General features: G+C 28.9%; 2 protein-coding genes across 2 annotated transcripts; both read right to left on the bottom strand.

The window, feature by feature from the left end:
• Nucleotides 1-5,437: 5,437 nt before the first annotated feature.
• On the bottom strand, nucleotides 5,438-6,808 carry LOC113855643. The gene has a single exon (XM_027487273.1). It carries the CDS (start codon nucleotides 6,806-6,808, stop codon nucleotides 5,438-5,440), a length of 1,371 nt encoding a protein of 456 aa, XP_027343074.1.
• A 1,680-nt stretch (nucleotides 6,809-8,488) lies between these two features.
• Nucleotides 8,489-18,037, bottom strand: LOC113856120 (NADPH:quinone oxidoreductase-like). The gene is made up of 3 exons (XM_027487801.1): nucleotides 17,876-18,037; nucleotides 17,574-17,765; nucleotides 8,489-8,792 (listed from the first exon to the last, which is right to left on the bottom strand). The coding sequence occupies exons 1-3, from the start codon at nucleotides 18,027-18,029 to the stop codon at nucleotides 8,494-8,496; spliced, it is 645 nt and encodes a 214-aa protein (XP_027343602.1). The 5' UTR covers nucleotides 18,030-18,037; the 3' UTR covers nucleotides 8,489-8,493.
• Nucleotides 18,038-18,382: the final 345 nt, after the last annotated feature.

Genomic DNA, 18,382 nt, shown 5'->3' with positions numbered 1-18,382 from the left:
AATAGGTTTGAAGATTCCCTCGTAGAAACCAGTCTAGGACAAGGTTTGGTTTACTTCAACTGTTACCCAAACAAGAAAGTGAGCCTTATAGATAGAAATATTCTGGACTCTCTATTTCTAAATATTTACTTTTATGGCCTAGACATGAAAAAAGGATCTATTCCCATAGCCTTAATCTATAGGATTCAGTACAAGGTCATGAACTCTTATGCATCTAGAGTCCTTCTAAAACCTCAGAAAGGAGAAACAACCTTGTTTGTCACAGACATGACTAGGGCTAATATTTCTCTTCCTAGGATAATTAAGTAGGATGAAGTTACTCTCCCAGAGAAGTTGGTTATGGACAAGGCTATGCCTTTTGTTTCCAGACCTGCTCCTCAAATCCAAGAAATCTCACAAGACAATTTTGAAAAAGTTGAAATAACTTTCGATAAGAGAAGATCATTCTCCTCCAAAATAGAAGCTTTTAGCAGACAATCTGATTTTGCATCTGCGAGGAAATCATTTATCTGTATCTCATATTCTTTCTCATACAAACCATTCGATATTTTTTTTTCTTTTCAATTTCAACTAATAAATTGTACGTAATGTAATCTAACCAAACAAGAAAAGGGTAAAACATAGCAATTTTTTACAATTTTAATCTTCAATTAATACCAACTTACTACATTTAATTTGAAGATAATTTTTTAAGTTGATTTGGGGGGTGATATAAAGGAGGCCATTGGCATGCTCAAAATACATAAAAGGACAAGTTCATCATGCAAATGATACAAAAATGAAAGCATTAGCATGAGATGATTTAATGCAATTTGTGAAGTATATTTTTTTTCTTAACTTTTTAATATTATTATATAAAAAATTACAACATCCCTAATATTTTTATATACACATTATTATTATTATTATTATTGTTGCTAATTCAGTTATACTATATACAAAAATGTGTCATTTATACATCTAAAATTACTATTATATTTATAATTATTAATATCAACATTCGTAGCATAGTACATTAGACATACCATTAGTCGTTTTATTTATACCAATCAAATAAATATAGTACAAACATAGAAAATTGTGAAATAAATTAAACTTCAAATAGCAATCAGTAAGAAGTATATGATAATTTTTAATTTATGCAAGTATTTATTAATAATTCAATAAGTAATACAATACTATGAATACAATTCTTCACATGACATTATTCTATAATCATGGCTACCCGACACATCATATGAACCCAAAATCATCGAATTTTAGCATTAAAGAAGAGTCACAAGTTTAACTACTATTTATCACTCATTGGCTCATGATCATCAATTTCTTCAAGTTATAATCATGATAGTCCATTTTTCAGTAAGAATCTTTTGACTTAATTTATAAGTTCATACTATTATCATTTTTAATCATGTCAAAACTATGTCCAGTACTAACTAGAAATATACATTAGATTTCATATCTTTTTCAACCAAGGTTAAACTAAACCCATTTTGATAATGCATAAACCTATTTCTAATATTTTAAATTAGAAAATCATTTTTCCTTACTTTTATTAAAAATTAATAATTCTCAAAATTCAATAGAATTTCCTCTGTAAATAAGATATATCCAAAAAAAAAAAAATGATCCTACAAAAACAAAATTTTGAAAAAACAACACATCCAATTTTAGTATAAATATTTCTCCCTCTATTACTCTATTTTATTCTATATTCAAAGTATATTAATCAATCATATATTAAGTCAATCAACTATAAGGCTGTTCAAAAAATCTAGATCTGGAAGTCCAATTTACATTCAAATCTAAATTAGTTTTAAAAACTATATTTTAATAAAACTAGATATTTAAACTCACTTTATTTTTTAATTTAAATTTGGACTGAATCTCATTTAATAAATCTAGATTTTATTTATTAAAACTGGATAAAATATGTATTATTCTTCTCTTCTTTGTCAAAAGAATATAAAATGAGGGAAGATTAAGTTTGTATCCCCTTTCATCCAAATTATAAGTCTAGGCATATTCTTCTACCGATGCACAACTAGATTCTCAGTCATTTTTGTCGTTTCATGGTTAAAAAACAAAATATTATTAATAAAAAAATTATAAAAAATCAGTCATTAGTTAAAAGTTTCAAAAATTAAAAAAATTATTATATTACAAATTTATTATATCATTTTTTGTTAATTTAATAACAAGATTTAATAAATTAAAAAATATTTTTAATTTAGGTAAAAAATCACATAATAAAGAATTGATAAATAATAATTTTTAATAAAAATATAAAAATTAATATTTTTAATACAAATTACATTTTTAAAAAATGTTTAAATATTTTATCAACATTGAAATGAGAAAACAAAATTTTAAAAAATGAATTAATAATAATTATAAAAATTATATGGTTTTAACTAAAAATAAATTTAAATTATAAAATGAGATAAAGCTAATTTAATTAAAACTAAGTTTAAAATTGATTTTAAACTAAATCTAAATTTTAAAATTAGTTTTAAACTGATTTTATAAAAAATAAAATAAATGATTTTAAAATCCAATCCTCGTAATTGGATTAAAAATGAATTTAAATTAATTTTTTTTATAATCACAAAGTTAGAATTAATAGGAGCACAAATTGTGTTCAAGGATACAAGCAGAATAATACAATTAATACAAACAATGCAATTAATTCAAAGCCTCAATTGATAGCTTTGAGAAAGTTCTACTCACAGCTCAACAGACCACCTATCTATGTTCTAATTAATTCTCCCCAAAAATATATACAAATCTCCATTACTATTGTATTCAAACCAAAATAACAAACTCCCTTTCTTCTTTTTTTAGTAATACGGTTCTTGCATGACGATTAATAACCATCAAAATCTTCCCCTTCCATACCAAAGACAGTATATACATGATTGCAAATTCTTGACAATAACCTCAGTCAATCAACCTATGACAACAACTATATTAAAGAAATAGCAGCTGAGAGCTATCCATTGGATTAGTGCACCACGCTAAATAGGGAAAGCACATTGAACTTGAGTTTCCTGTCATAGCTTTCCATGATTTCAATTTGATACTTTCAACCACTTTGCTAGCGTACACTTTCAAATTAGAGAAAATGACCTCATTTCTATGTTTCCAAATGCACCAACATACCAAACTCCATATAGTTAAGTTCATTTTCCACCTCTTTTTGCCTGCAATTATGTTGGAAAAGTACGCAACATTGGCCTCGGTGGTTCCTGCTATCTGAATTTGACAGTTGATAAGTCTGTAATTAGACCCTCTTTTACAGCCCATATATTTATATTTGACTTTTATTTTATTTGAATTTTACACTAATTTATATATTAATTATGCAGTTTGGTATAAAGATGCCGCAAGTATACTTTGAGTGTGTTTTGGACCCAAATTGATAGAAAATTAGAGCTTCGCAGCAGTCAGCACGCCCAGATCTTTTCAACAAGTACGGGGTGCTTCAAACTCATGCATGGTCGTACTTAAGGCTTGGCACAGCCCATGCTCATCTGCGGGAAGCCTAATTATGAAAAATCTTTAGGGTTTTCAAACCTTATTAAAAGGAAGACCTAAGGCACCATTAAGGGACCGTTTTTGACATCTTGGCTTTGACTCTAGAATACATATGATCTCGTCTCTCCTGCACAGGATCCTTGGCACATGCTTAGCGAGACTTTGAGCTTCAAGCGATCGTACTTGAAGACCGAGAACACATCTCATACTCTATTTTGATATTTCTTTTGATTATGGCTTTGTTTATGATTATTTTAGTTCTTTTCTTTAGCATGAGTAACTAAGTCCATAGCTAGGGTTATGGGAACTATTGTTCATGAATTTATGGAGTTTTGACGTTTGAATCTAAATTTGATTTCCATTTCATAATTAGATTTTATCCTATTGTACTTCTCTCTAAATTCTAATTAATTATATCATCAGGCGACCGTACCTCAGTTAATTAATAGATCTATAGGGTAAAACGAGACAAAGGATTAAGTGGACCAAACCAATCTTTCTCTTCTAATCGTTATTAAATTAACAAGTTCATAGGTTCCTTAAGCTTTCTTAAATTGATGTCTTGCATGACCATTGAGAATGTTAATTTAGAGAAAAGAATATTAATATTGCATGACTACTGGGTATTAATAGTATTCGTATGAATGATTGGTAATCACAAGAAAATTGGATTTAGAGTTAAATAGAAAAATAACATAAAGGATTGAATGAGAAAATCCATATGCCCTAGGTTCCTCTCTGATAAGTTTAACTAGAACGTGCATTGTATTCCTTGTTCTTAGTTTATAATTAATTTTATAAATTCTTGTTTTAATTAATCTCATATCTTTGAAGCTTAAACAATTGAATTAGAAAATTCTTAATAATTGGAAAACAATCCTTATGGGGCGATATTTTAAAAACTTAATTTAAGAACCCTTTATTACTTCTCGATGGGTACACCTGCCCTCCGAACAAGTTTTTGGAATCCATGAAGCTATCTGATGCCAAACTATCCTTGCAAATGCACATTCAAACAACAAGTGGAATGCCGATTCTGGCTCACAACCACACAAAACACAGATCATTTTCCAATATATGACCCATACCCCTTGAGACCAAGTTGAGTTTAGAGGGAAAACCATTATGCAAGACTTGCCATATAAATACTTTGACTTTGTGGGGTGTCCAACAAAGCCAAATCTTTTTAAGAATTACACCAGGGACTTGTTCCAAAGCTATCTCTCCACTACAGAAATTTTGAATAGCATGATACCCAGATTTTACATTGTATCCTTTGACTCTATCTTTCATCCACACCCATCTATCTAAAGAATTTTGAATAGGTTAGTGTCCCTGCAATATAGAAAACAAGTCAGAGAAAATGGTTACCTCCACCTGTCTCAATTGCCTCCTCCAACCTATTCTCCATTCCCATCTCCCATCTATCCACACTCCATTTTCCCTCACAAGGCTGTCTTTATCTAATGCCAAGTTGTATAGCCTAGGAAATAAGTTTTTGAAGCTGTAAACACAAAGCCAAACCTCCCTCCAAAACTTAACGGTCCCCCATCACCCATCACTTTCTTTGTACCATTAACCCCCCACCCATTAGCTAGGCTCACAACTTTCCTCACACCTCTCCACTACCAAGATGCCTTTGAGTTAGAGAACTTTACATTTGAAATAGCAAAATCATAACCATATCTTGCTCTAAGGATACCCCTATAAGTTGCTTTGATTGTTTAAGGCTCTCCATGCCCACTTTTCCAACAAGGCCCAATTGAAATGCTCAATATGCTTTACTCCCAAACCGCCTATCTCTTTGTTCTTACACACTACCTCCCATTTAACCCATGAGATTTTCTTTGTATCCTTGACATCTCCCCATAGGAACCTCCTTTGGATTTGAATCACTTCCTTAACCACCCCCTTTTGGCATCTTATAAAACAAAAGGTAGTGAATAGGAATGCTATTAAGAACCGCATTTAATAAGGTCACCCTTCCTCCAATAGACAAGAATCGGGTCTTCCAACTCCCCAATCTAGATTTCAACATGTCTATTAGTCTTTCCCATGTGCTCCTCTTTCTAGGATTGGCCCCCACTAGAATTCTCAAAAAATGGAAGGGAATTGAGCTAATTTTGCAATGAAAGAAACTTGACGCTTGGTCCACAAAGTCGTGATCAATGTTCACACCAATGAGCTTACTCTTGTGAAAGTTGATTTTCATTCCAGAAGCCAGTTCAAAACAACGTAAAATCGCCTTAATACACCATTGGTTCTCCCACTTTGCCCCACTTACAATAATGGTGTCATCCGCAAATTGTAGGTGAGTAATATGAGTACCCCCCCCCTCTATCTCCAACCCTTGAAACATACCCTTCTCCCTTGCCATTCTCATAAGGCCCCCTAATGCCTCCACTACAGTAATAAATAAAAACAGGGCCAAAGGGTCACCTTGCTTCAAACCTCTTCCTATTTCAAACTCTTTTGTTTCACTTCCATTCACCAAGATTGATAAATGGCCACCACACACACATGCCTCTATCCAACGAATCCATTCTTCATTAAAACCCAACTTCCGGAGCATATAGATCAAGAAAGACCATTCAATTGAATCATAAGCCTTCTCATAATCCACTTTGAGTATGAAACATGGCTTCCTTTTCTTCTTCACCCAATCTATGACCTCATTCAAAGTGGCTAACCCTTCTAACATGAGTCTCTTAGGGACAAAGGTTGTTTGAGTATGAGCGATTACCGGATCAAGCACCCTTTTCAACCTATTGGCCAATAACTTTGCCACAACCTTGTATAAGCAACCGACTAAAGAAATTGACCTATCTTCCTCTAAACCTTGTGGACACGTCGTTTTAGGAATAAGGGCCACAAAATAGGAATTTATTTCTTTTGGGAATGATGCATTTCTATAAAAGTCCCTCAACATCCACATAATCTCTTCCTTTAGCAATGGCCAGAATTTCTTTAAGAATGCGAAATTGAACACATCTGATCCTGAGCTTTTATCCTCAGAGCACGAGTGAATCATATCCACCACTTCCTCCAAGGTGAAATGTTGCATCAATGAATCATTTGCCTCCTTAGAGAGCTCTTGAAAGTACACCTCATCCAATGTGAGTCTCCTCCAACATCTTGCTTCAAAATGATACCTAAAATGGTCAAACACAAACTCTTTGATATCTTCCACCTCCTCCAACCATGCTTCTCCACTCTTGATGGCCACAATATTATTTCCTCTATACCTTGCTTTAATAAAAATATAATCCATAAACACTCCTAATCACTAAGTAGTCCATAATAAAGATCTTAATTCTCCTGCATCAATTATAATTCATTTAAACATCATATCAAACACATAAAAAAAGTATATTCAAAGCCGTCATAAGAATATATCATATAACAAGTAATTCATAAAAAAACACATCGACCTAGCTTAACACACACATATGTAAAAGGTACAATTTAATTATTAAACTACATCTAAAATAACTTTTACATATTAAATGAAATAAAGAGACTTCTTTCTAGTGCACTTCCACTTTATTTTTAAATTTGAAATTATATCTCTTACATTTGTATAGAAAATTAAAATTTTTGAATAATTAAATTGGTGATCTACCAGTTCAATTTTCTACCACTGCTTAAACAAACAACCTAATCAAATTAATCACATTTTCATTATAATAAATTTAAAATTAAATAAATTAGGCCACAATTTCACACTCTAATTTCTAAAATTTATAAAAAATTATTTTTTATTCTAAAATTGGTATTCATAGATAAGACACTCAAATAAAAATTAATTGATGAAAAAATTCAAATGCTTACCTTTATTAACATGCAGATAATTCTATCATTCAATTAAATTATAAATTTAGGAAATAAAAATTATATTAAATTTTTTACACTAAAATTTTCTATTTTTATGCTTAAGTATATATAGACTGATATAAATTAATTTTTATTATAATTTTAATTGAATATTAAAATATTGAACCATGTTATTTAATATATATTATTTAATTATTGTTATTAGACTTATTTATAATAATTTTATTATTATTAGTGGATATGGTCATTGTTATTAGATTGAATTATAATGGTAAATTTGATTGACCATTTCAAAGCTATTGTTATTTCCGTTCAGATAGTATACGCGTACATATAATATTTAAAAAAGTGATAAGAGAAGTTATCTTTTTCTGTTTTTGATTTATTTTTTTTCATCGATTAAGGAAGCACTTAATTAATTATGGATATATCAATCTCAATTATTTCAAATAATTTTAACATTTAATTCTATTATAATTTTATTTTTTATTTATCATTTATCATATTGAAAATTAAATTACAATTTTCAATCGTCAAGAAAATTGATAAAAAAACAATTATCGATTTATGTTTAGAAATACAAAATAAACTCATCAAGAAATACACAATATTCTAAACAAATTAAATATTATATGAAACATTTTATGCTTCAAAATAATTCAATCTAATTCTTAACAATTTTTTTAGATTTAAATTGTTTTTTACCTTATAAGCATTTTTAATTGCTATAAATGAGTAGTTTTTTTTAATTGTTTATTTTCAAAATTAAAAATCATAAAAATTTCTTTTAAAAACTTACATAGTAACTTCGTAAAAGAATTATTTGTAAATTTTAATCTTATCTTTCTAAAGAAATTGCAGAATTACGCACTACATTTACGGATAACTGATGCAGTAAAAATGAGGATGTTATGATATTGTAATTGAATTATATAAAAAACATTAAAGTAATAATTCAATACTTTATAAATATAAATAAAAATATATAATAAAATATATTTATTGTTCCTTAACTAATATCTTCAAAACACATGAATACTTCAAAGAAAACATTTTTTTTCCTAACATTAAAAACGAATTAAATTATTCTTGTACTTGTTCTATTGTGTTACCCAAAACAATTCAGCTTTTGCCTTGTAGTCTTAACGTGAACGATTGCAAGGATATAAGCATTTCTTTAAGCTTTTCCTTTGTCTCGGAATCAACCAAGTCACCATTGCTATTGAACTTTCCCGGTGGCCTATGTGCATTCAAGTAGAACTCTGGTTTGTTGATAAAATGAAGATCAAGAAAAACTCCAATTTGGCGAAGATGAAGTTGCGCTCTTCTCCCACCGCCAACAGCACTCACAACTGCAGCAGCTTTCCCAGCCCATACATTTGGGGGTCTTGATCCCCAATCTAACGCGTTCTTCAATGGTGCTAATGTTACACATAATTTGAAGTTAAGAAACAAATAATGTATCATTAAAGAAATTTATATATATAATGATTGTCACTAGGATTAAATTATTGATAATTCTTCATTTAATTAGCAAATTGGTGTAAAACATTTTAGTGAAGAATTAGAAAGTAGCATGCAATTAAAACAACATGCACTCAACAACATTAGGTATGATCATTGTCACATTGAATATTTGCAATTAATTCCCTTGCCCATATCCAAATTTTTCCTCAAGCACTAGTTATAACCACAATCTTGACACTACTTTCCCTTTTTACTTTCTAAATAGATAAAAATGCCATATTTCGTATTTGTTTAAACTTCGTTAAGGTATAAAAAATTAACAAAGATTGTAACTCCATCTAATAGAAAAATTACAGAATATCAGGTTTTTTGAAGTAACAAAAATCTTTGTTTTCAAAAAAGAAATGAAAACACATATTTAATTCATATACCTTCGCAACTATTTATAAAGTAGTCTATGTATGTAAAACATAATTACATTATGATCTCTATATGAACTTGTAGTTATGAAATGCTTTAGGATTCGATGTTTATAGAGGTGATAAAGGTTTAGGTTGTAGATTTAAAATGATTGGCAGTTGGATTATTGATACAAAAGTGATGGAGCTGTGATTTTTTTATGAATGGATGAGTTTAAATCTAAACAAGCTATACACATGATGCAAAAACAATATATGGTATTATTAAAGATTTAAAAAAAATAATTTAGGTTTTGAAGCTATTGTTATGTTTTGCATGGGTTATTTTTATTTATCGTTATAGTTGGTTATTTGTGGTGACATGTTATCTCAAAGTTGTGAACTACTGAGTAATAAAGATCAAATAAAGAAATTATAAGATAGATTTAGGGTGTCATTGTAACGGGAAAAGAGTGTAAAAACTAAATAATAATGTATGATGCACTTTCAATTTGCACTTTAATGAATTACAATGTAGATCGGTAAATGTGTTGATTATGAGTTATCACACTCTAATTTCATATTTAAATGTGATGTCTCAATAATAGTAATTTAACAAAATTTAAAATCACATGTAAATGAATAATAGGGGCTAGTATATGCATATGTAAGTAAATACCATAACATATATTTTAATGCTCAAGTAAATATACCCATTGAAGAAGATATAATATTGGTAGGTGGAAGGAAGTACTTGCTGTTGCTTGTTTAATTTTCTTTATTTTTTCTTCTTCTTTGGAACTATATGAGGTGGTGGTAATGTCACATTTTGACAATAATATGTTGTGTGCATAAGCTCCACATTTGCTGCATGTAATAGACATATTCATCCTATTTAATTTGTGTTTTACTTAGTTCATCCTTCTTTCTTCTACATATTTTTTTTAGTCTTCTTCCAATTGAAGTTCTAGTGTGAGGAGACAAGAAATGAGTTTGTCTAGTAGGTAACTACATTTTTTGTCCATTTATAGGATGGGTAGTTGATATGTAGCGTGTGGTATATATGTTTCTATGTGATAATGGTAATACGGATGAATAAATTACACATAAGATAACTTGTTAAAATGTATTGCTATTATTGCATGCTTACACACAAAGCAACTTGTAAATACAAAGTAAGTTAAATATGTTTTGATTACAAATTAAAGCATTGAAATTAGACGTACAAAGAATGCCCTTTAATTATAAAAGTATGCATGAAAAATGATCTCTCATAAATGTACTTGAAATATATTTGAATAATTTTGCACTTTAAATTCATGTCCACCAACTCATACAGAAAATCATTTATTAGACTTTAACTACCTCCTAATATATCTAAGTTATTTCTCAATTCGTAATTTCTTTCCTTTAATCTTAAATTTCTCATTCAAATTTCTTTTTTTAAAACCTTTTTATGATATATATATATATCCAGTAATAGATATTAATGATTAAGCATGTTTCAGCTAATTAAAAAACAAATTATTAAAATAGATATGCTTGAAACTAATTTTTTTTATATATTTTTTCTTTTGCCACTCAACAATGAATATCGCACTTACAAGTGTGATACTTATTTTTTTATTATTATTAAAAAAACAGTATCACACTTACAAAGATGATATTTATTTTTTATTATTAAAAACTTAAATACCAAATTTTTAATTTTTTTATTATTAAAAATATAAGTATTTCCTATGAGATGATACTCTCTGCTAATTGCTTAGAGGAAGAGTTTTTAAAATTAACTTATGCAAAAGTTTCTATAAATTCGAAAAATAACCGAATTAAACTTTCAATTCACGTATAATTCATATAATGATATAAAGAAGATATGTAATGAATAAACCAAATGGTAATTTTTATTTTTATTTATCATATGTATAAGGGTGTAGAGGATAATGCACTTTTATCCAAAGAAAAAAATTATGTTATAACATGCATAAATAACTGAAAATAGTTTAATAATTATTAAGATTTATCCTTTTTTTAATCATTTATTAACATGTATAACATGATTAGAAAATAAAACTTAATTCATGAATTCATTATTAGAGATTTAGTATCGTCTCCGATGAGGCATGATAAAAATAAATAAATATAGTTTTAGGTCATATCTATTTTAAAAAATTATTTTTAATTAGTATATTTTAAGTAACAAAAAAATTCAATTCTTACATTCATTTTGCTCAGGTAGCTCACCTTTGAGACTGCTATCTATCTATTTCACAATATAGTTTCATCTACGTAGTATTTCTTCATGTTTGCATAAACATGTATTATACACCTTCTTTGTTACAAAACATAATAGTTTCTCACAATGCTAAAACTAATCCAACAGAAGTGAATGTAAATAGTTAGAAATATATAAGATTAGTTATGATGTAAACAAATAATATTACTCCTAAAATGCATGTGTGATTTCTATCTATTGCAACTAATAAGATTCATCCAAATAGTGTCTTCAGGAGATAGTTATTAAGACCTAATATAGGCATATATGAGAGTGAGAAAAACAAATTTTAATTATTAGATAACATTATGAATGGTTAGAATTAAAACATATACATTATGTGAATCTTTTAAAAAGTCACATGATCTTTTTAAATGATTATGTGCCTTTCCAAATGTCATAATCATGATCATCCATGTATAATTATAAGGTCCAGATTAACACCTCTCACTCTCCTATAAAAAAAATATTTCTTTCACCTTTCATCTAGTCATGTATTAGTTCGTAACATAACATTAGATTTATGATTTGCCTTTTTCAGCAACATAAACTTACAACTTGTTAAGTGTTAGTGCAAAATTCTTGTCCATCTTTTCTTTTTTCATTCTTCTAGCCCAAAATACTTTTGAAAGAGAAATATTAGTACAATAACCTTGTTTAATGTTTTGTATTACTTTATTAAGCAATATTTGTCTATTACTTTTCATAATATTCACTATTTTATCTTCTATCTTATTTTTTTGTGGATAGACGATCATTATAACTTTTACCATATATATTCTTAATTATCCTTTTAAGTTTTTAACCTTTGTGTAAGTGAGCTTCCAACCTTACAAAAATCATTCGCTTCTTAAAAATTTTCCTGCATTTAATTTTATCATTCTTCTTAAATCTTACACCCATCCATGCAATAAAGATAATTCTTTTATGGCCTCTTTAAGCTTTATATCTAGCCTAAATTTAAAATATTTCCTCTTCTTCAAAGGATTATATTAGTCGTAAGGTATTTTGTTTGACCCACTAGTAGAAACCCTATTTCATTTACATCCAAATTAAACTCCAATTCTTTAACATCATAATTAAAATCCATTTCATCTCCACCTTAATATTTTTATTTTTTTTGGATGATACTCAATATATTTTGACCCATCTATAGCATTAGTATCATAACATAACATTAGATTCATGATTCTTCTTTCAAATTTCAGCAACATAATTCCACAACATGCTATAATATTGTGCAAAATTCCCTTCCAACTCTTCTTTTTCTATTCTTCTTGTCCAAAATACTTTTGAAATAGAAAACATTAGTACAATAACCTTGTCTTATGTTTTTTTTATCACTTTATTCATCAATATTTGTCTATTACTTCTCTTAATATCCACCAATTTATATTCTATCCATTTTTTTTAGAATATATAATTATTATAACTTTGTCTATTATATCCAATTTATAACCTTGTCTATTATTGCTCTCCAGTGTTTTTTTGATGTAATAGTTGAGTGGCCTTGAATATTAAATAATACAACTACTGGTATCTCTTACTTCACTCTCTTGAAATTCTATCTTTGACTTTACTTTTGTTTTGTTTGGTACCTCTCTAACTTTGGTTCCACATGCTAATTCCAATTGAGGGGAAATAGCAAAAAATCTATTATGAGATGTGTTATTCATGCCTCCCAAGATGTCAAATCGAGTGGATGTGCAAGAAGCAAAGGTGCTGAATCTCGACACAAGAATGCAGGTCCTCACCAAAACTTATCATAATACCTCAAAAAGAGGATGAACAATATCGCACATGAGGTGATTTTGACAAGTTTAAAAAACAATCAACAAGCTCCAAGAATAGAGGAAATGAAGAAGGGGACGAAAGAGGATGCCAAGCTTGATGTTAGAGAACAAAATATCCCGTTTAGTAAAGACCCAACTAATGGCAGCATCATTCAACAAAAGAACCAAATAATGATCTTTTTGAAGTAGAAATAACACTAAAAATTACATACACATAGATGTGAAATGAAAATTATTTTTTAGTGTAAGAATATATCTCAACTATTAAATTGTATTATGAATAGTCAAAATTTAAAAATAAAATTTAAAAGATAATTTAAATTGACATAATTTTTTTAAATAATCATGTAATTTTAATTTCTTTTTAATCTTGACTAGCTATAAAAATTGTACAATTTAGGATTCTTATTCTCATTCTTGTATAAAAATAACATTCTCACTAGGTTTACTTTCTTATACACATATTACGAGGAAATTACTTTTATTTGTATAAATTATATTTAATTTATTCTGTTTAATAACTTTTTATATAATATTTTATCTTAAATTTGACGCAGATAAATTAAAAATTTATCTAAATTGTACTTATAAAATTTAGATTAATTTAAATTATTTAATCCCTTATATATATTTAAAATAAAAAATGCAAAAAGTAAAAAATTATTCAATGTTAATTTTAAGTTAATAATATTTTAAACATATTTCAATTAAAATTAAAGGTGGATAAAAATTATTTTTTCACTTACACCTCTCCTCTCTGCTTTAAAAGAACTCAATCCTATAGATAATGTGTATAACAATTGTTTAGAATTTTAGTTTAAAACTCTAATTTCAAAGAGTTTTATTACGTAAATATACGCTACTTTTATTAATTATTTATCTACTAAATTTAAAAACCTAAGTCAACAAAGCCGCTTATTACAAAAGTTATTTTTTTAATCAAAATACTTTTGATACATATGTTTTTTCGTTCGTGGTGTTATCATCAAGTTTTCTCAACTCAATCATATTTTGATTAATTAATTTATTTTTTTACAAATTTTGTATTCAATATTTATATATTATTTCTCTAATACTGCATATGGAGAATCACCTCTCTGTATATATTATTTTAATATATTAACAGTATAATATCTTTGTCAATTTTTGGCTTAATTATGATTTTGTCCTTATAGATATAAGATTTTTTGTGATTAGTTCCTATAAATATTTTTGTTAGGAAGTGATCTTTCTAAAGTTAGTAATTTAAGAATTAGTCTATGTCGTTAATCCCTATTTGTTAAGTGCTGAGCTGGCTGACAGAAGCCAGTTCAGTACTTCACATGACGCCATGTAGCCTAATCACTTTTTACATGACATGCCACGTCATTTATTGTTTTATTTTTAAAATTAATTTTTATATTTGCAAAGAAATTCAATTTTTTATTCTCTCATCCCTTCCCTTCTTCTCCCTTTCACAGCCACTCGTCCACAACCCATTCCCTTCTTCTTCCTTACACCCACACCTCTACTTTCACCTCCTCTTCTTTCTCCCACCCCACACTCATAATCCCAACCTCTTCCCCTCCTCCTCCTCACATCCCTCCTCCCAACCCACTAAACTTATCACCAACACCATCAACCACCTCATCCACAAGCTATACCTAGACCCACAAAAACTTCTCTCATCCACCTCATAAACTAGGTTCATCATCAAAGGAAAGGTGAAGAACAAATTAATAAAAGGCCCAATCTAAACCAACCCACTAATCAACCCAAAACCCAAAGGGGAGAAATAAATGTTTATAGAAATCAATTAACAAATGAGACACTAGTACAAAAACACTTTTTACAACATGATTTTACATCAATTTTTTGTGAAAAAAGGTGAAAAAAGGTGCGATGACATTTTTGAAATTTTTGCAAACCTTTCTACATTTGTTGTCAAAAAAACTGATGTGAAAAGTAATTTTTATATCGGTTGTAAAAATAACCGATGTAAAAAAAATGTGATGGTATTTTTGAAATTTATTCAAACTTTTCTACATCGGTTATTTTAACAACCAATGTAAAATGTATATTCTACATCGGTTGTTTCTGGGAACCGATGAAAAATCAATTCAAATTTTAAATTTTTAGATATACGTCAGCGAAATAGCATAAATTGGAGACTGAAACACAAATTTTTCTTAAGTTTCTGAAATTTCTGTTCTATTAACTAGGTGGACAACGAACATGCAAAGATTTTTCAGGTACATCAATTATTTTAATTTCTTTCATTTTTTTGTTGTTTTACTTTTTGTTGTTTCTTTTTCCTTATTAAACGATTTGATGAACATTGCATCTTCTTTATGTTTCATATTCAAACAAAGATGAACAATAATGAAACACGATGAACACAGCAAACACGATGAATACAATCAACACGACAAATACGACAAACATGAAGAACTTAAAAAACACAATGAACTTGAAGAACACAACGAACATCATAAACACTGACGTTTATGGATTTTAATTTAACTTAAAAAAATATATTGATAATATTGACATGAACGTTAAAACTCTCAGAGAAGAGAAATACTGACGTCATTGATAAAGATGAACATTAAGAACATTTTTTACATCGGTTATTATAAATAGCCAATGTAGAAAGTGACACTTTTTATATCAATTTTTAACAACCAATATACAAAGTATGGACTTTTTACATCGCCTATATCTACATCGGATACGAAACTAATGTAAAAGGCTTCTTTAACCGATGTAAAAAGTTTTTTTTCCACTAGTGAGAATAATTACATCACCTAGTGATACTAACAAGAGTAGGTAAAAGTAAATGTTGGCTGAAACTGACGGATTGTGGAAATTAGTTTGTTGAATATTCTCTTAATAGAGTGTCTATTACCAATTTGGTGAGTCTTGCTTGGCTAAAAAAAATTGGTGATTTGGGTCCAAATTTGTGCTTGCTGATTACGTGCTTTGATGGGTCAACTGGGAAGTGGCCATTATTTTCATTAACAATTCCTAGTGGTACAAACACACACTATGTGCACTTTCACATGCAAGCCTACGATGTGTTCGTAAATTACGGGACTTTCTTTTGCGAGCCAAGTGGAAGATGGATATCTATCTACATGTCCATGATGTGTTCAATGAAAGGAATTAGGACCAATTCTTGAAATTATGAGGCTTTCTTTTGCAGGCCAAGTGAAAGATGGATATCATATCTACATGTCCATTTCACTATACAAGCATATGCATATCACGATGGGATAAATTTTAAGGTTTAATTCAGTAATTTTGGGGATACATATAATGTGGTTAAGAAGTGACATAAATCACGATTTTTGTATATGTAACGTGGGATAGATGATGAGCATGTCGTGCAGTTTCCTCTTGGCCCAAATTCTTAGGGCTTGGGTTGGGTTGGGTGTGAAACAGTGGCTTTAGAGTGAGTTGAGCTAAGGGGTTTTCAAATCGTTACATGTGCAAGTTCTGATAAGTATGTTTTGTGGATCAAATCTTATAATTAAATTTCCAGCAGATTTGGATGTTTTGGGGTGTGGGAAAGAAGAAAGGAAGGGGTTGTGGAGGAGTGGAGGTGGAGGAAAAGAGAGGGATAGGGGTAGAGGAAAGCTGAGGTGACAGAAAAGATTGGAGAAAGAGGAGAAAAGTGAAAGGTGAAAGAGTTTTAATGTAATTATATAAAATAATTTTAGAAATTTATTTGTAAATTTTAATTTTAAATAATAAAAAATAAAATAATAAATAACGTGGCATGTCACATAAGAAGTGATTGGACTACATAACGCCACATAAAGTGTTGAGTTATTTTTCCGTCAACCAGCTCATCACTTAACAGAAGAAGAGTTAATTGTAAGGACTAATTCCTAAATTATCAAGTACTATTTTCTAACAAAAATATTTATAGAAACTAATTACATAAAGACTTATACTTATAGAAAACAAAAACTTAATTAAGTCTCAATTTTTTTATTAGTGCTTTAAATTAAAAATAAAATGATTACAACTATTTGATGATATTAAAATAAAAATGTTATTCAAAATCTTCTATTATTATAATAGAATAAGTATGATGTGTATGTAAGAGGATATTGTATTTTTAATACAACAAATTCATTTATTACTTCCATAATTTAAAATGTTTAAATTGATTACTGGATATGGATAAAACTAACTAGAAAACAATTGTATTTGGAATAGAAAACACTGAAACCAATTAAGCAAGCGATTATAAACAAGAAAATTGAAACGAAAGTAGCGTACGAGTGATGGAGTAGTTGTAATCGGGAGAAGCAAAGAGACATGAATCAGCCTTCACAACCTTTTCACGGAACGCTTCTACTTCTGCGGGATACGTCCCGTCCACTTCCAGATCGGTGTTCATCATCGGCAACGCCGCTATCTCAATGTACTCCACGTCGACGCCTTGCATTTGCTCATTCGTCAGCTCTATCGCTACATCCCACCGCACCAGATCACAACCCCAATATAGATAATATTCTCTTCTCTTCTGCGTTTTAGATGAAAGATTATTATAAAAATAATGGAAGAGAGTAAATAATTACCAGCACGGATGAGGCCTCTGTTGTAGGAAGCTTTACGCAAAGAGCCGCAAATAGCCGCGACTTTGACGAACGGTTTGTGTGGAATTTCTTCTTCTTCCTTATCCTTCGCACTTTCGGCATCTCTGCTTCTCTTGTTTCTCGCGCGGACCAACATCGCAACTCATTGCAACTTCCAACAGGGATTCATAATATGTGTAGTTTTCTTATTCCACTTTCATTTTTTTTAAGTTTCTATTTTTTGCCACCTACTTTTGACTTTCCAAGGAACCTTAGGTGAGCTTCGGAAACTCTTGTTTTAATACTTCAATTACCTTAATTCTTTTGTTTATATTCTTTTATTTTAATATTTGATTTTATAAAACAACATTTGCTTTATATCAAAGATTTTCATTAAAATTCATTGAGAATGTAAAAACATTATACTGTACTCTCGCATCAGTAAAATATAATTTTCTATAATAATTAATTTAAAAATTATATATATATATAGTATTTTAACTACTAGAC

The sequence above is a fragment of the Abrus precatorius genome, unplaced genomic scaffold (assembly GCF_003935025.1).
Source record: "Abrus precatorius isolate BTA unplaced genomic scaffold, Abrus_2018 Scaffold11, whole genome shotgun sequence".
NCBI lineage: Eukaryota > Viridiplantae > Streptophyta > Magnoliopsida > Fabales > Fabaceae > Abrus > Abrus precatorius.
Note: the sequence above shows the minus strand (reverse complement) of the source record. Positions and strands in the feature narration are given on the sequence as shown.